This window comes from Saimiri boliviensis, chromosome 9 (genome assembly GCF_048565385.1).
Source record: "Saimiri boliviensis isolate mSaiBol1 chromosome 9, mSaiBol1.pri, whole genome shotgun sequence".
NCBI lineage: Eukaryota > Metazoa > Chordata > Mammalia > Primates > Cebidae > Saimiri > Saimiri boliviensis.
The window spans coordinates 94,133,213-94,152,471 of record NC_133457.1 but is presented as its reverse complement, the minus strand read 5'-3'; the positions used below and the strand labels follow the sequence as shown (position 1 = coordinate 94,152,471).

General features: G+C 51.9%; 1 protein-coding gene across 5 annotated transcripts in view; it reads left to right on the top strand.

The window, feature by feature from the left end:
- LOC101046281 (tyrosine-protein phosphatase non-receptor type substrate 1) overlaps positions 1-17,033 on the top strand; it is a 43,993-nt gene extending 26,960 nt beyond the window's left edge. For 4 of the 5 annotated variants that reach the window (XM_039479410.2, XM_039479411.2, XM_039479412.2 and 1 more), the window contains exons 4-9: positions 53-370; positions 974-1,306; positions 3,237-3,350; positions 6,369-6,393; positions 11,905-11,956; positions 14,500-17,033. In XM_039479410.2, the coding sequence (XP_039335344.1) occupies positions 53-370; positions 974-1,306; positions 3,237-3,350; positions 6,369-6,393; positions 11,905-11,956; positions 14,500-14,754 (1,097 nt within the window). In that variant the 3' untranslated portion in view covers positions 14,755-17,033. The remainder of the gene's footprint in view (positions 1-52; positions 371-973; positions 1,307-3,236; positions 3,351-6,368; positions 6,394-11,904; positions 11,957-14,499) is intronic. The other variant, XM_039479414.2, reaches the window with a different exon arrangement.
- The last annotated feature ends 2,226 nt before the right edge of the window (positions 17,034-19,259 follow it).

Genomic DNA, 19,259 nt, shown 5'->3' with positions numbered 1-19,259 from the left:
TCAGTGGTGGTCATCTCAGTCATGTCGCTGTTTATCGATGCTCCTTTTGTAGCCAAACCCTCCGCCCCCATGGTGTCAGGCCCTGCGACGAGGGTCACACCTGAGGACACAGTGAGCTTCACCTGCGAGTCCCACGGCTTCTCCCCCAGAGACATCACCCTGAAATGGTTCAAAAACGCGAATGAGCTCCCAGCCCTCCAGACCACCGTGGACCCCGCAGGAGAGAGCGTGTCCTACAGCATCCGCAGCACAGCCAGGGTGGGACTGACCCGTGGGGACGTTCGCTCTCAGGTCATCTGCGAGGTGGCCCACGTCACCTTGCAGGGGGACCGTCTTCGTGGGACTGCCAACTTGTCTGAGGCCATCCGAGGTAGAGGACCCTCACTCCCAGCCCAGGCCCACACCGGGCTGCCAAGCCCACTGCCCACTCCCCTCTGCCCGTCCAGCTCCCCTTCTCCTCCAGGGCTTGAAAGGCCTGGAACCTAAATTCCTAACTGTGCTGCCCACCTCCCAGGCCCCTTGATGTGCCAGTCACTTACTCACATTTTAATGGCAGTAGCTAGGCGACCACCCACCAGGCGCCAAGGACTGTGCTGGCTGTTTCATTTATTTTCCCATTAGCAACTACAATTAATGAGCACCTACTATGAGCTAAGCCCCTATGTGCTTGGTGATTTTCTTTATTTTGCTGCATTAATAACATTCTAACTGCATGCCTGGGGTTATGCTTGTAGATTTCACTCATTCTTAGCCTAGTAGGAGCTACCAGTCTTTGAGCACCTACTAGGTGCTGGGTGTTATGCTTAGTAATTTCACTGATATGCAAAGAGTGCCCTCAATGCCTGAGCACCTGCTGCCTGCCTAGCACTGTCCTGGGGACGCCCTCACCGTGGTGCTGGGAGCTAAGTTATGGAGCCCTCCCTGTGACCTGCCTGTGCCACAAGGTCAGAGTTTCTGCCCTGTGCTGTTTCAGTTCCACCCACCTTGGAGGTTACTCATCAGCCCATGAGGGCAGAGAACCAGGTGAACGTCACCTGCCAGGTGAAGAAGTTCTACCCCCAGAGCCTACAGCTGACCTGGCTGGAGAACGGAAACGTGTCCCGGACAGAAACAGCCTCAACTCTCATAGAGAACAAGGATGGCACCTACAGCTGGGCAAGCTGGCTCCTGGTGAACTCATCTGCCCACAGGGATGGTGTGGTGCTCACCTGCCAGGTGGAGCATGACGGGCAGCCGGCGGTCAGTAGAAGCCTTCGCCTGGAGGCCTCAGCCCACAGGAAGGAGCAGGGCTCAGATACTGCTGCTGGTGAGGCCTCTATTTCAGCTGCCCAGCTCTTTGAAATTTTTATCTTAGTTTTGTGATTTTTTTAAATGTTAAAAGTAGTAATTTGTGCTTATTCTAGAAGAATCTAGAAGTGTATAAATGTAAAGTAGAATTTTAATGTCAGCTCCATTTCCCCAGATCCCACACTCCAAGAGTCACCAGTGGTAAGAGTTTGATGCACATCTTGGTAGATCTTTTGACCTAGATTTATATCACAGGAGGAAAGAGGGAGAGAGGGCCCCATCTGTTCATGGCGTCCTGCATCTCGCCTTCTTCACCTGACAGTTACCACGCTCCCCGTTCCTCACTGGCCCACCCCACCTCCCTACTCTTGCCAGCTGCGGCTTCGTCTCCCTGGCTGCCATCGGAAGCCTGCCCCACTGAAGCCGGGTGGAGTCGTGCAGGATGGCTGCAGCTTGTCACGTAGTCAGGGCTTCAGTGAAGATCCCTGTACATGTTCTGTCCCACGTGGGACTATTTCTGTGTTCTTGCCCAAGGAACATTTCAGGCCAAAGGGCGAACTCGTGTTGTAAGGAGGAGATAGTGCTGTCACTCTGCTGAGAGAGCGTCAGGGTGTCAGGGTAGCATCTTCTCAGCCCCTGCAACGTGGTGTTGGTGGACGTCGCTTCTGTTTTCAAATGGCAGCGCCTGGTTGGCATTTCAACGCTGCCAGGGACTATTTCGTCACGTGTTGTCAACGTGGCTGATGCCTTGTCCATAGTACAACCTTGCATGGATTAGAGTAGAAGCTATTTCTGTCCTTCCTACACCCTTCGGGGGAGCTCTAAAAGACAGCCTTGGGGCTGTGGCAAAGTGACCCTTTGATTTCACCAGGGCCGGGTTTTCACAGGCTGTGTAGGGCGTCGGGAGACAGGGCGTGTGGCTGGCCACGCCAGCTCTGTCACAGACTTGCTGTGTGACCTTGGGTGAGTCGGTGCCTCGCTCTGGGCCTCCACTTGCTCATGGCTGTGGTGAAGGAGATGAGCTTCACCATCCCTCAGCTCTTGAGTCTCAGCTGGTAGGCGCCATGACTGTTGTTAGGCATTGTATCTTCAGGGTCCGGCTACAGTAGGGACTCAATAAATGCCTTCTGAGTGAAAGAGGATGAAAGAGTTAGTTGGTTAGTTCGTTGGTTGGTTGGTTGGTTGGTTGGTTGGTTGGTTCATTGGTTGGTTACATAATCCCTAGTTAGCCAATGAGGTAGAGATGACTGTTAGCCCCAGCAACAGAAGGGGAAGCCAGGGTTTGGAGGAAGGTTTAATTGACTTGCCCAGGGTCACACAGCTACTTATTGGCATTGATTTGAAAGCACATTTTTGTGGTTTAGACCCCTGCTTCTGATGAACCACTGTGCTCTGGTCTATGACCGTCTTATCTATGCCCCGAGCAGCCAAGCCTCCATTGTCATCTCCAGAGTCCAGGTTCAGAGCTCCTATGCTAACTTCTGAGCCCAGTGTTCACGGCCCAGGTGCCGGGCACAGATCAGAGGTCGGCCCCTGAGCGGGGCAGAGCCTGGTAGCCACACTGCCCCTTCTTCCCAGCTGCCGATTCAGAGTTTCCAGTGGATTTGGGCTGCCCTCGTGATCGCTCTGTGGTTCACTCCAGATAAGAGGGAACGTTTCTGAGTGAGGTCTCTGCCTGCCTCCTGCAGCCAGAGTTCCTCTGTAGCTCTCAGTGGCAAATATATTCCCCCCAGGCACCTCAGCACGGTTTCTGTGCTGTTCATGGATGAGCCTCATGGGCAAGCGTGTGCAGACCCGTGAGGGTGCCCATGTGGCTCGAGACATCTGAGAAGGCTCAGCCAGATGTTCCCAGTTAATGATGCCTGCTTGGTGGGGAAAAGCGGTGGTGGGGTTGGTTTTCTCTGTTTTTAATCTGCATACGTGAAGCCTCTATTCCGTGTGGTCCCTAGAGAAGACCGGAACTAATGAACGGAACATCTATATTGTGGTGGGCGTGGTGTGCACCTTGCTGGCGGCCCTACTGTTGGCGGCCCTCTACCTCGTCCGAGTCAGGCAGAAGAAAGGTAGGTGCAGTCCCCTCTTCCTCCCTAAGGGTTTGTCCCTGGACTGTCCTCAGAGGGAGACGCCATTTGGTGCTTTGGGTTAAGGGCATCAGCTTTTGCCAGTAGCAAGAAGTCCAGAGGTAGCGGTGCTGGGGCTGGGGCAGTGGCCTCACCACGTTGGAGTCTGGGTGGGTCACTCCGTGGCTTCTCCCTCGTGTTTGCAAGATGCTCATCACTGCCCCAGGCCCCGTGTCCTCATGGGGCCACCACTGAGCAAGGTAGCCGCCAGCCCGGGAAGAGGGGAGGCGGGGACTCTTCTTAGCTGCCTCAGGGAGGACACTGTCTTTCCTAGGAGCCTCCCAGCAGACTCCTGCTTTCCTGGTACAAGTCAAGGTTACATGACAAGCCCCTGGACAGGAGGCCAGAGGGAATGCAGATAATAGTGCCACCCATCTGATTGGGAAGACTGAACAAGTGATTGCGTGGGTTGTTAGGGAAGTAACCCGGCACGTAAGTGCTCAGTAAATGTCAGCCCTGAGTATTACCCGTATTGTATGTGAGCCCAGAAATACGAACCACCTCCCAAAAAGCCTCCTAACAGGGCAAGGGGTATAGCCTTTGACTGCACAGCAGGAGGGCACAGGGTCAGATCCAGGACACGGCTTCCCCTTGCTCATGTGTATATGTTGCGTGTGTGTGTGTGTGTGTGTGTGTGTGTGTGTGTGTGTGTGGTTGGGAGGGTTGGTTGTTGCTGTGGCAGGGCCTCTGACTTTGAAGTCAGAGAAACCAGGGTTCCAGACCCTGGTTGTATACTCTAAACAATCAGTTTGTCCTCTACAAGCCTCAGATTCCCCATCTGTAAAATGGGTTTAGCAATGCCTGTCTTGGAGAAATTATGAAATCCAAATAAGCCCATGTGAAATAATGGGTCTGACACATTCTAGGATCGCCATAAATACACGCTCTCTTTCCCACTCTTGGAGAAGACAATTTTAAGCTGGTATTTCTGCAACCTTTTTTTATTACAAGAGATAGAAATACATTTCACATCTCAACTCAACACATACACACACCCTTTATATATAAAATTAAAACTGATATTTTCTTTTTTGTCATATTCTTTTTTCTGTTTAAAATGCTGGTTGTGACCCACCGTGAGCCATGGCCTCCAAAGGGACAACTTCTGTCCTGAGCTGCCTTTCTGTTGCCTGGCACAGCTGAGCTTGGAGGGGCACATTGTACACTAGCCACACACCCCTTCACCTCTGCCCCGAAAGCTTCCCTCCCTCCTGGGCTGGCTCTGAGATGCTCGCCGAGCCTCATGCTCCCGTCTGGGAAGGCTGGAGTCAGGCCCTGCTTCTCCAGAATCTGTAAGATGGCCCACCAGGACATCTACCCAGTGGGTGCCCTATAGTTCCTGGAGAGCCCCAAACAGGAAGGAATCCTCCGAGACCAAGGGTGACAACCCATCCCATGGGACGAAGCATTCATGGTGGCCGTTAGTGAAATCCTGGCCATCCTTTCTAAGTCTCAGCCCCGGGCACCCTGCCAGGCTCCCAGCACGTGTGAGCTCGTTACTGTGGGCTTAGGTGTTGCAGAGGAGGAATGGAGTTTGCAGAGCTGTGGCTCCAGTAAAGGCCACGCAGCTCAAGTAGGTCTGTGTGCAGAGCCCAGCTCTCACAGGCTCCAGTGACAGGGCCAGCTAGCATCCCCCAGCAGTTCCAAAGTGCCAGGCACTGCTCACGGAACTTTACCTGTAGTAACACAGTCAGTCCTCACCGCAGACCTCATGGGTTACATTACCAACCCCACTTTACAGATGAGGAGACTGAGGCATGAGAAAGTTATAAAACTTGTTCAAGGCCTCACAGCCAAGAGGTCGTGGGGCCAGAATTGAAGCCCAAGGAGCATGTCTGGGACCACCCTGCACACGACCTCCCTCCATCATAACTAGACACCCTTCTCCCTCATTAGGCCCTGGAGGGGTCTGCACAGCCTCTCAGTGCTCACAGTGAAATGTCCTGATTTCAAATCAACCACTGCCGAGCTGTGTGACCCAAAGGAGTCACCTGGTCTCTCTGGTGTAAAAGGGTCTCTCTGGTGTCACTGGTGTCCTGGTCACAGTCCCCTGGTCTCTCTGGTGTCCTGTCACTGGATTCTAGAGATGACTTGTGTCCAGCACTTTGCAGCCTGTCAGCCTCCACTCCCACGTTCAGTGCTGAGCACAGCTTCCAAGCGGTACTGCTCACCTGAAGATCCAGGGCCTGTCCGGGCACCAAGCGTTCACCCTGCAGCAAGAAGTCTTGCACCGTGGCAGCCTCCAGCCTATTAAAGTGCAGTGCAGAGTGCATCTGGGTGTGCATGTTGCTTTTTAATTACAATTTTACAGCAAAATGGGAGTCAAATGACTGCTGAACCCTGGAGGCTTCTCTGCGGGTTACCCCATATCACAGGTTTAAAACCTCGGAACCAGACGGACTCTTTCCTTCCTTCCAAGATCCTTTATTTGGAAAGTGGTGGCATGTAAATAAATGGATGCCCAGCCCAACCCTGCAAGTTACAGCAGCTCAGAGAGAGGAAGTGACCCACCCAGGGTCACAGTGAATGGATAGCAGACCCGGGGTTCACACCTGATCCCCCGTTTGCACCCCTGCTAGAATCTGTTTTCCAGCTGCACAGGGCACTGATTTGACCCAGGCTTGTTAGAGGGTCTCTGCCGAGCTTTGCGGTTGAACAGAGGCGAGGCCCAGACAGGTAGGGTGGTTGGCCCCCTCCCAGGCTGAAGCCTACTTTTGGACCCCTGGAAATTTCCAGAAATGGAAAAGCGGGACCATCTAGCTTACTCCCTTGTAAGGAGTGGGCTTCCTTGATGGAAGAGGATGCCCACGGGGTGGGTATGGGGCTCTCCTGTGGTTCTGAGGATGTGATTACAGTATTTCCTCTCTGTGTCCCTGGAGGCAAACCTTTGCCCCAAAAATAGTTACGTAAGAAAAGTGTGTGTCTAGTTAAATAACTGGCTTTGTTTCTTTTGTCTTGCAGCCCAGGGCTCCACTTCTTCTACAAGGTGAGTGCATCATTGGTCCAGACCCTCTTGCAGTTATTATATGGTGGTTTGACAGCCCCCAAATGACAAGGTATAATCCATGGCCACTGACCTCACCAAAGTGCCGGTCAGCACGTCTCTTTCTTTCCTCTGTCACCTCCTCACACTGGGTCATGCTATCTTTAATTATTGTCCCAAATGAGGGTCTTTTGGTGTACAGAGGTGCTGATTTCTTGCCTGCCGTCCCCAGACAATGAGACCCTTATCTAATCCCACGTGGACCGGGGCAGAGACCTCCTGGGCTTTCTGTCCTCACGCACATCCTACACACGCCACCGGATGCATCCTCCCCAGATCTGAGTTTGTATACTTTCCTCCTTCCTTTGTTTAGTAAATATTTATTGAGTACCTTGGCTTGCTGTGGCCCTGGAACGCCAGGACTAGTGGGATGGAATCCGTGCCCTCTGCACGCTCACAGCCTGGTCAGAGGCTCAGGCGGTGACGTTACATCACTGACGGCACTTTAGCTTGTTGATTCACATTTTTAGTGACTTGAGTCCCTACTCTGTCCCAGCCCTGCTCAGGGTCAGCTGCTGATACAGCAGTCAACAAGAATCAGCCCAGGTTTTCTTGGGGCTCATATACCAGTGAGAGAAACGGCATAAACGCAGAAATAAAGTGATACATAGTGTCATACCAGGTGGTGACAACTCCTACCCCGCAAGGGGAGAGAGGTGAATGGCCTGTCTTAGGCAGAGGAAGGGACTGCCTCTCAAAAGGGGATGCAAGCAGGTGCCTGAAACTAGTGAGCAATGATGGAGAGAAGCGCACTGGGCCAGAGAGGGGGCCTGAGCCAGAGGCAAGGAGAGGACAGGGACAAGCTCAGGCAGACACAGGTCCTCGGCATCTCGGTATCCTTCGCAGGTACCCCTGCAGCCAGAGGTGTTACGAACCATTTTGTGAAAAGCCTTTTTCAGCTTTTAGGAAGGCCTCTGATCTTCATCCCCAGCAGAGCAGAGGCAGCACACCGTGATCTGCCATGTGAACGTATCTGCATAGAACCATGTGGGCATCCATGCTAAGGGTGATAAATGAAACTATAAATAGCTTCGTGTTGGTTCAGATCAGCCACCAACTGCATTATGCCAATCTTCCGGTTGTTTAGAGCTTTGTGAGTTTCGGGAATTGCAGAATAGGAAATGATGATCTGGAGTGGGACCTGTGGCGGTTAGAAGGACTTGCTTGGGATTTTATTCCCAGTGAGATGAGGAACCACAAGATGGGCATGATCTGACTTTTGTTTTAAAAGTGTCACCTGGCTGTATCTGGAGCCCAGGCTACAGGAGGTGGGTGGGGGGGGGGAGGAGGTGACTGTAGTGGTCCCAGTCCAAGCAAGAAAAGATGCTGACCTGGACCAAAGTGATGGGATGGGCTGAGAAATGCTCAGATTCTGGGCATATTTTGAAGGCAGAACGAAGAGGACTTGCTGATGGACTAGCTGTGGGATTAAAGAGCACCTCAAGGTTGGGGCGACGGGGGACGGCATCCTGAGTTGGGGGTGCAGTGATGGCGGAGCGATGGGGCAAGTATCAGGCAAAGCAGCTGCATATCGCAAGAGCAGCCCTCTGCCAGAGAAGGCTCTGGGAAGCATCGGGTGCCCTGCTCCTGCCCAGCAATGTGAGTCCAAGGGACTCTTGGGAAAAAGCCTTGCTTCTTGCTGTGATCCCCACAGGGGCCTCCTGGTCTGAGCCCTGCCCAACCCCCTGGCCTTCTCCTCCCGCAACAAGCAGAGCCGCCTCTCCAGCAAAACTAGGCTCTTCACTGCCTTCCGGGGACGTGGGTTTTCCTATTGTGATGCTTGTGCCTGTCACATTCCCACACCTAGGACGCTCTTTTCCAAGGGCAAGACTTATTTCTATCCTTTGCCAAAAAACCTTCAGTGGCTCTTCCTATCCCTCAAGATAAAGTCCACATGTCTCCCCAAGGCTTCTGGGCCCCTGTGGTCCAGTCACCTTGAACAGTTTTACTTCCAGCCACCCTCTGTCTTCACATTTCATGGCTTAACCCGGCTGTGCTCCCTTCCCCTCCTCCCACAGGCTGGGCCCTCACTCCCCTCCTCCCCCTTGCACACTGGCCTCTCTGCTGGGGTATGCTCCCTGGCCCTGCTCACACACTACCCAGGGTCCCCCGCTTCAGGGGCAGCAGGCACAGGGGGGTCTGAAGGGCACCCCTGGAGTTGTGCAGTATGTTAGCTAGAGTGGGACCCCTCCTGTCACCTGGTCACCTCTTGCTCCTCCTGAGCTCCCAGCAAGGGCATAACATCCTCCAGGGTTGGGGGGCTTCCTGTGAGCCTTCCTGGTGCCCCAGCATGAACATCCCGGTGTGTTCCAAGTATCTCTGCACCTGTCCCATTTCATAACCCACCCCTCTGAGGGCAGGGCCCTTGTCCCTCAGATTCACTGCAAATAGCTGCTAAACTTGGCACCATGCCTGGAATGGAATAGGTGCTTAGTAAAGGTTTATTGAATGAATGAATGAATGAATGAATGCCATCCTGAACCACTGTAGCACTTCCCACTCCTCTTCCTCTGAATCCCTAAAATGCTGCTTCCCAGTGGCTACACAGCCCCAAGAAGGATCTCTCTTGTTGTTTTCGTCATTTTTTACTTGTCTTACCTCCCCAGTTAGACAATGAGTTTTTGAAAGAAAAGGGCATTGTCAATAACAACAGCAGCAATAGCAGCCACCATTTATTGAGTGCTTACTGTGTTTCTGGCACTGTTTATGCCTTTATGTATATTAGCCCACTTGTGATTTTAACTCTTGAAGAAGCCCTATGATTTATCACTACCCCTATTTTATAAAACAATGATTTTCAAACTTGAGTATGTTACAGAATCCCCAAAGGACTTGTTAAAACACACATTACCCGGCCCCACCCCCAAAGTCCCTGATTGAGAATTTCTATTGCCATGAGTTCCCAGGTGGTGGTGACGGTGTTGTTCCCAAGCCACACTTTGAGAACCTCTGTCCTAGAAGATACTTACTGTTCCCTATCCTATGGTCGAGGAAACTGAGGCTCAGAGAAGTCATGTGACATTCCCAAGGTCCTGCGGCTAGAAGTGCCGGAATGATGACTTCAGCCTCGACATCTCTTGCGCTAAAGCTGGTGCCTTCATCACTGTTCCCATGCTTCTTGCTATTTCTTCTTCCCCAGAGAAACCAACCGTTTTCTGCCTGTTTTTTATTTTTCCAGCGTGAGCCTACCAAGGGAGCCATGAGATCACTTGCTCCCTTTCATCTCTCTAAACCAAAGCAATAGCTAGTGAGTGCTAATGGTGGTTTCCCATGCAGCAGCCGGCTTCGGCTCTGGCTTGCTGGGATCAGACACTTTGCAGAGGAGGTTGGTATGAGTTACAGCTGAGCACCTCAGGGAGACTGCAAGCCAGGAGGCCACCACTTTGAGCTCAAAGCGTTCTTCAGGTTGCAGGACTGGTAGAGGGATTGGCTCTCTCTAACTCCCTGGGTTAGGAATGTACAGACGGAACACTGTCTGTAATCTTCCTCAGCTCAGACGAGAGAAAAACGTGTCTCTGCTTCCTTAATTGGGCACTGGGGTTCATTCGATCAGCCATTTGTTCACTCATCAGACATTCACTGCGTTTATTCTTGGAATATTTAGGGCTTCCCTGAGTCTTTCATTTATTCATCTGGACTGAGCCCAACTCAATGCCAAGCCTTGAGCTGGTTGCAAAGGGTAGCAGAAAAGGCCCAACCCTGGTCTCATGGCACTTAAGAGCCAGTGAGAAAGTTCATTCATTCATTCAACAAATACATGTGAACTGTTGACAACATGCCAGCCCAGTTCTCGGTGCTGGAGCTTCAGCAGTGAATGAGACTGGCCTAGTCCCTCCCAATGTGAAGCTCATGGTCCAGGAGGCGACAGGTTACCAGACAGGCTGGAAAGTTAATCAGGAATGTGGTGCAGCTGCCGACTCAATAAAATGAAGCCAGGTATGGGATAGAGCAGAGCAAGGAGGTGGGGTCTGGGACGAGCAGCCAGCCCAGCACTGTCAGCAAGGCCATCACAAGGTGTCACCATAGTTGAGTCATGACAGAGACACAAAAGTTAACCAAGAGGAAAAATGATCAAGGGAGTCCTTTAAGGCTGCTATTGAAGCATGAAATATATAACATCAAATACTACTCCCCCCCACCAAAATATCTGATGGATAGATAAGTGGGTACATGAGTGGGCACATGAGTGCAGGGCAGTGAATTAGCCTGGAGGCAGCATGCCAGACCACACGGGACTCTGAGCAGGGTGATGAGTTGGACTTGAACCAGCCAGCCAGTGGGGAGCTCCAGGAGGGCTGGAGGCCAGCAGGGTGGCGAGAGACCTGCATGGTCTTCCCCAGCAGATGTGCCCCTGCTCCTGGAGGGTTGTTTCTGTGGCCACGTGGGACCAGAACTGCTTTTGCTGCCAGGCACTCATGCCAAATCCATTAATAAACCTGCTGCCAAGCCCCACTGCTCATTTCTGACATTATCCATGCTAACATCCCCGGAGTTGCCGGCTTGAGAATTGACACAACTTCTGCTGAGCCACTGGCCACCGTTTGCTCGTCACCTTGACCGTGACCCTCCAATGAGTCAAGCCTCGGCCTCCAATTACAGAAGCAAGCACACGAACAACTTCTTTGATTAACTTGGACATCTCGGTCTTTTTCTTTTCTTCCTTTAATGATGATACATAGATGTTTATAATTCAGAACATTTGGAGAATATGGGAAACTGAAAAGGAGAAAAAAATACCACGCAAAGACCACTGCAGTTTGCATTTTGCTATGTCTCCTTTCAGTGTTATCCACACATTTTTCATAATTGAGATAATCCCGCAGAGAATTTTCACTTATCATTTTAATGTAAGCATTTGTAATTTAAAAGGAAAAAAAAAAAAAAAAACCTCCTCATAAACCTTTTAAATCTTTATCTGTGGATTTATCCTAATTTCCCTAACCAGTCCCAACTGGCAAAGCCCTAAGATACAAACCTCCTCCCGCATCCCGCCCTCGACAAATGCCTTTGTGTTGAAAGCTTTTTCTATATTTTGAATTCCCCCAAAAAGAGTGCAATTATGAGTCAAAGGATGAGGACATCTTCCAAGCTCTTGATTTTGCCAGCTGCTTCCCAAAAGGATTGTACTGGTTCGCCTCTCCCACCAGCAATGAATGAAAGCTCCAGTTAATTTCACCATAGCTTTCCCAGCACCAAGTACTATACTTTTTAAAGATCCTTGCCCATAGAGTATGTTAAAAAAAAAAAAAAGATAGTGCTTTGTTTAGAATTCCTTTGTAGTGAGATTGACCCGTTTGCCCAAACATTTGATATGCAGTTGTATTTCTGTTATGAGTCCTTCATCCATGTCCTCAAACCATATAGGAAGTGGAGCCTAAATGTTATTCTTCTCAATTTGCATGAGCACTTGAGATAGTGAAGGTATTTTTATCTGTGTGTCTCTTTCCTTTTTAGGTTGCATGAGCCTGAGAAGAATGCCAGAGAAATAACCCAGGTACAATCCTTGGTGAGATGCCCTTCCTGGGAAACTCCATGGTGTGGTTGCTTCACATCTACCAGCATTGCAGATCTGGTTCTAAATTAAGACTCCTTGTGGGGCGGAGGGTGGAGCATCTTACATTCCTAGTGTCCCCATGTCCTGCGCATATTCCTTCTCTCTACTGCAGCCAAGAGCAGCTGTTGCAGCCTCCTGACTCAGTGCTGCCCACTGCACAGCTCCCCAGGGGTACTGTCCACAATCCGCCCTGTGAAAATGGTGCCTTGGAGTCGGGCTGCAGCTCCCTTAGTATGGATCGTGCCCTTCCCACCTCTTTGCCTTTGCCCAGGCCAGTCCCTCTACCAGGAGTGCCACCCCCAGCTCACTGCGCGCTCTTCCTTGCAGCTGGGCTGTCTATGCTCTAACTGCACAGCCCAGCCTGCCAGGGCCTCTCCCGCCTTTGCTGATGGAAAGACCTCATGTCATTAATTACCTCACGCGAGGGCACGCTTGCTCAAGCTGCAGGCTTCTGGTCAACATTGCTGAGACAATTTTGCAGGCAACATGGTTTCTGAGAAACCTAGCCCCGCTTATCACCGGCTGATGCTGTCAGACCTTGAAGGCAGAGGGCTCCTCAGCGTCTTGTAACAAGACAGGCCCTGCTCTGAACCCGGAACGAGAGCGCGCCAGCTGTCCTTGACATTTCTAAGGCAGTTGTCATCGTTTTAGATGTAATCTGTTGAAGGAGTCGGGCTGGTGAAAGGCGCAGCATTTGTAGACCAAAATGCTTTGGCCCTGCCCTTGTGACCCCTGGGGTCCCCCGCAGCCCTGAACATGTGCTTGGGTTGCCATTAGGAAAAACAAAACAATTTCCAGTCATGAGAGAGAGAGAGAGAGAGACCTTCTCCCCAGTGACTTGACTTCTGGACTTCCTCCTGGAATATTCTGGGGGAAAAGATGATGGTGAGAAGGGGTCATGGAGACATGTAGGAAATTCACATCAGCAGAGACTTACTGGGCACCCACTGTGTGCCACGCCCTGGACAGTGAGCCAGACAGTCACAGCCCAGTTGGCAGAGTGCCTCCGATTGCAGTGCCAGGTGCCAGCTCTGGCCAGGGCGGGAGCTGCACCCTGTCAACGTGGGTTTCCCAGAGAGAAGCGAGTGAGAGCAGGCAGGGCTCAGGACAGAGGAGCTGTGTGCTAAGAGCACAGTAGAGTCCAATGCACTTCGGTTCTTCGCCAGCCGGACAACTTTGTCCACTTTATTTAACCTCCCTCCGTTCCAGTGTCTTCAGCTGAGACACTATTCACTAAAGTGGAACAGATGGTCCTTCCCAAGCAGGGTTGTAATGAGCGTGGATGGGGTGATCTGTGCGGATGTGTGGTGCTGGGAAGACCCGAGAACTGAAATCGGCCATTAGTTAGTACCGTGCACCAAGTGGGAGTTGTGCTGGTTGGTGGTAGCTCTAGTCTGTTCCGTCACACAGTTGCCAATCACAGAGGAAGCGAAGTTTATCATTCATGGTGGGTGATTATGAGGCGGCAGCGGCAGGTGGATAGGATTAGCACGTGGGAGGTATCCAAGTTTGCTAAGTGGTTAATGATTACAAACATGTATTGAAGACAGATGCTCAATAGGTACCAGGCTCTGTTCGAAATGCTTTACCTGGATACTCTCATTCCATTCTCACAGCAACCCTGGCAGTAGACACTGTTGTCATCCCCCCTTGATGCATGGGGAAACTGAGGCCCAGAGAGGTTAAGTGAATGGCCCAAGGTCCCTGGGCTAGAACCAGGAACCAAACCCAGGCTTTCTGACTCAGAACCTTTCTGCTTCACTAACTGGTGATCTCCTTCTTACATTGTCCCTGTTCTCTGTCTCCCTGTCCCCAGCTTTGCCTTGGGTGAAGCTAAAATTTTTGCCATCCGCTCATTTATTCATTTATTTAGTATGGATCAGACTTCTGTGCCAGCCTTGGTTTCTGAATCATAACAAATGCCCAGTGAATATTTGTGGAATAAATGAATGAAACTCACCACCCACACCACCATCAGCACCTACTCAGGCCTCCAAACAGACATGGTCCTGGGCGGTAGGTGCTGTGATGGAAAACAAACACGGGGACCCTGCCAGGAGAGGGGAGGGCCAGGAAGGGTCTTGGGATGAGCCATGCTTCATCTGAAGTTTACAGGGTGGATTGGGATTTGCTACAAGGAGAAGCAGGACAGACACCCTAGGCTGAGGGACAAACGTGGGAAATGGGCGGAGGCTGCAGGTGATTCAGGCTGGGAGGAGGCGGGAGCAGGAGGAGGGGACACTGAGGCAGGGCTGTGAGGGGACCGCACTGTGAGGGTCAGAAGGACTCTTCAGGTGGGGTGAGGGGGAGGGTGGATGGGAAGGCGCGAGGCTGGAGGCAAGTAACGATGGCAAGAGACGAGGGAAACATGACTCCCGGCTGAGCCAGCGTGGGCCAAGCGGACCCAGAAGCATCCAGACCTGGTATTCAGTTTGGGTGAGCAGGCCGGGGGCTCTAGAATGACCTTCTCATGACTTTCTCTTTGGGTCTTTTAGATCCAGGACACAAACGATATCACATATGCTGACCTAAACCTGCCCAAGGGGAAGAAGCCTGCTCCCCTGGCCGCGGAGCCCAACAACCACACGGAGTACGCCAGCATTCAGACCAGCCCGCAGCCCGCGTCGGAGGACACCCTCACCTACGCTGACCTGGACATGGTCCACCTCAACCGGACCCCCAAGCAGCCGGCCCCCAAGCCCGAGCCGTCCTTCTCGGAGTACGCCAGCGTCCAGGTCCCGAGGAAGTGAATGGGACCATGGTCGGCTCTAGCACCCATCTCCATGCGCTTTCTTGTCCCACAGGGAGCCGCCGTGATGAGGACAGCCAACCCAGTTCCCGGAGGGCTGGGGTGGTACAGGCTCTGGGACCCGGGGGCCAGGGTGGCTCTTCTCTCCCCACCCCCCTTGGCTCTACAGCACTTCCAGGGCAGCCACGGCCCTCTCCACACACATTGCCACACACCTCCAGGCTGACATTGCCAAACCAGCCAGGGAACCGACCTGGGAAGTGGCCAGAGCTGCCTGGGGTCCAAGAACTCTTGTGCCTCCATCCATCACCACGTGGGTCTTGAAGACCCTTGACTGCCTCCCCGATGCTCCGAAGCCTGATCTTCCAGGGTGGGGAGGAGAAAATCCCACCTCCCCCGACCTCCACCACCGCCACCACCATCCAACTGGGGCTTGTGGGGGAAGATTTCCCCTTTAGATCAAACTGCCCCTTCCATGGAGAAGCTTGGAAAAAAACTCTGGAACCCATATCCAGACTTGGTGAGGTTACTGCCAACAGTCCTGGCCTCCCCCATCCCTAGGCTAAAGAGCCGTGAGTCCTGGAGGAGGAGGGGACCCCCCACCCAAAGGACTAGAGGCAAAACCCTTCACTTCCTCGGGTCCCTCCAAGACTCCCTGGGGCCCAGCTGTGTCGCTCCACCCGGACCCACCTCTCCCTTCTAGACCTGAGCTTGCCCCTCCAGCTAGCACTAAGCAACATCTCGCTGTGGACGCCTGTAAATTACTGAGAAATGTGAAACGTGCAATCTTGAAACTGAGGTGTTAGAAAACTTGATCTGTGGTGTTTTGTTTTGTTTTTTTTTTTTTCTTAAAACAACAGCAACGTGATCTTGGCTCCCTGTCATGTGTTGAAGTCCATGGTTGGGTCTTGTGAAGTCTGAGGTTTAACAGTTTGTTGTCCTGGAGGGATTTTTCTTACAGCAAAGACTGAGTTCCTCCAAGTCCCAGAGCCCCTGAGAAAGGGCAAGAAGGATCAGGTCGGCTGCTCCCTGGAGACACAGCCTTCTGGCTGGGACTGACTTGGCCACGTTCTTAGCCGAGCCACACAGCTGGTACTGCAGCCTTCTGTAACCCCACTGTGGTAAGTCCAGCCTGCCCAGGGCTGCTGAGGGCTGCCTCTCGACGGTGCAGTCTTGTCGAAACCTAATGCCTCAGTCTGCTCATCCGTAAAGTGGGGATAGTGAAGATGACACCCCTCCCCACCACCTCTCACAAGCACTTTAGGGACATGTAGAGGGTAGGGATAGTGGCCCTGGCCGTCTATCCTACCCCTTTGGTGACTGCCCCCATGCTGGCTTTCTGAGCTGATCCTTGAAGGAGAAATCTTCCATTTCTGCTCTCCAACCCTACTGGAATCAAACTGGAATAAATTGAAGACACCCAGGGTGGTGGTACAGCTATGACGCTTGGGCCAATTCCACCTCTGTCCCAGAAGGTTGGTCAGAGGGTGTGACCCAGTTACCCTTTAACCCTCAACCTTCGGATCGGGTGTGAGGGCCTGGCCAGGCCCAGGGCGAGCAGAGGTCGCAAGCCCTGTTTATTTAGTCTTCACCGTAACTCTAATGTTCACGATTCCTGGCCTTGGGATGCCCAAGGGATTTCTGGCTCAGGCTGTAAAAGCGAGAAGCTGAGCCCTCCTGCCAATTCCTGGAGGTCCTACAGGTGGAACTGCAGGACCTCAGCACACCCAGCTCTCTGGGGGATGGTCACTTGGTAATTTCAAGGATGGCATCCAGAAAATAGCTGAGCCAACAAACCATGTGGGCAGCTTTGGCCGGAGCTCCTATGGGGCATCTGGGAGCCACAGTGGCCCAGCCACCTGGCTCGGGCTATTTCCAAATTCCAAAAGATTGGCTTGTAAACCTTCGCCTCCCTCTCTTCTACCCAGAGACAGCACATACACGTGTGCACACACACCTTCAGTATATTAAAAGAATGTTTTCTTGGTGCCATTTTCCTTTTCTTGTATTTTAATTCTTGGTGGGGGAAATAAGGGAACAAGGTCCAGGAAGATGTATAGCTTTAGCTTTAGCCTGGCGACCTGGAGAGATTCCATACACCTTGTGTATCGAACCCCAGGAAAAGGAAGAGGTCGAACCAAGCCTGCGGAAGGAGCATGGTTTCAGGAATTTATTTTAAGACTGCTGGGAAGGAAACAGGCCCCATTTTGTATATAGTTGCAACTTAAACTTTTTGGCTTGCAAAATATTTTTGTAATAAAGATTTCTGGGTAATAATGAGTCCTTCCGGTGTTCAGTATTCTTGTCTTTGTGAGTGTGTCCCTGGGCCTCCTCAGGGCTGCCCGCCTTCCCGCCAAAGCCTGGAAGAGGATTGAATGGACCCCAGGGCTTGGAAACAACCTACAGCATTTGAGCCTCCACTTAGGTCTTAGAGACATATCATGTTTCCCCTGGCTCGGAAGGAGTCGGCGTAAGGTTGAGACAAAATTCCAGACAGACAACTGAGTTTGGATCCTGGCTCTGCTGCTTTGTAGCTGTGAGAATTCAAACAGCACCTCTTTGAGACTTGGACCCTGCTTCTGCGCAGTGGGGCAGGAGTGACCCCTGCCAGGGTGACTGTGGGATTCAAGGAGGTTGGGAGCACTGAGCCCATGCCTGGCACCGGGCAGGTCCTCAATGAGGCTTGTGTCTTTCCTTCCTGCCCTGACCCTGCATAGCTGAGGCTTGTGCCTCTCCCCACTGATGGGATCTCGGACACCTGGCTCTCCCTCCTGGGGCCTCACTTTCCTCCCCCACCAAATGCAGAAATCTAATGCTTGTCCTGTAATACCCTTGCCAGATGACTTATGTCAAGTGCTGGTTTATAATGGGTGCTCAATAAATGTTAGTTCTTTCTCTCCCTCCATTAGATCATTAATGATATTAGTGCTAATTATGTAATAAAGTTAAGGCATTAATATGTTAATAGTGGTTACTATGTGTCAACACTTTGATGACCTCTTTTAAGCCTTGTGACTCAAGGGCAATCATGTTATTGACTCCATTTTATAGATGGCACAGAGAGCGGGTGCCACTTAGACAAGGTCACACAGCGAATGAGCGATGTTACTGAGCCTCGAACTCCAACTGTATGACTGCAGTGCCTGATGCTTAGCCACTAGGTTAGTAATCAATACATCACGTATTGACCTCTGACTGCAAAACTAACCACCGTGATAGCTAGTAACAGCTTTGACAAGCGTGGCACCAGGTGCTTCACAGTTACAACTCATTTCATTCTCTCAACCACCACGTGAGGGAGGAACTCTTGTTCTCTGTGTTTTACAGATGAGGAAGCTGAGACATGGAGAAGTCATTTCTCCGATGTCCCATGGCAGAGCAGTTTGAAGCCAGGGAATCCTACTCTTCCTCCCCTCGCTGTACTTACTGCCTCATTTAATTCTCGTGATGATCGGATCGCTGTAGTTGTGCCCATTTTGCAAAGAAGGAAAGATAAGGTTCTGGAAGTACATGTGGCACGGCCAGTCTCACACAGTGAGTCTTTAGTCGAGCTGAGACTCAGACTCACATCCACAAGTCCCCTGGGGATCATCCCTACACCCTAGGCCTGGTCCATGTGATCAGGGACCACCTCGGTCAGGGAGCCCCCTGCGGGACTCAGAGAGGTCACCTTCCCCTCAGGCCAAGACCTTGGCTGTAACAGACAGCTCAGCAAGTTCCTGGCCTGTGGCCTCAGTTCAGCTGTTCGCCTCCCTCCGAGAGCAACCCGTGAAATATGTGCACCGCTTGCAGGAATGGGGCGTTCAAGGCATGAACCCAGACCGAGTGGGTGGGGAAATGCCTTCTATTCTCTGGGAAGGTGGGGGGTGATGGACTGCGTGTCCAGGCAAGGAGACTTGAGGGATGTATTTTATGTAGCACCTGGGCCTCGCTTCTCCACGGCCCAAGTCTCCAGGGCTGGAGGTTGGCAGGCGAAATTGAAGTTGATGGGAGCTAAGTGGACCTTTTCCAGCCCCCCAGGAAATCAGTCAAGCATTTGGCATTTATTGGGCACCTCCTTGGGGTTCCTCCTGGTGCAAAGGAGAATGCTAAGACTCCTTTCCTCCATGAGGACCAGGCTGGGGGCTACTGCCTTCCACTTGAAGCCTCTGCCTATTTTACATGATAATCAGGAAAATCTCCACCAGCCTCCAACCCCAAGAGTCGAATGCCCTACTGTAAAAGCTCATGTGCCTTCTAGCACATTTCCAACAGCCAAGTTTTGATGAGGTTTATTTAATTTTGGCACAAGCACATACTACATATTAAACACTCTTCTAAGCTCCAGACAAGTATTTATTTATTTAGTTAGTTATTTTTGAGACGGAGTTTCGCTCTTGTTACCCAGGCTGGAGTGCAATGGCACGATCTCGGCTCACCGCAACCTCCGCCTCCTGGGTTCAGGCAATTCTCCCGCCTCAGCCTCCTGAGTAGCTGGGATTACAGGCACGCGCCACCATGCCCAGC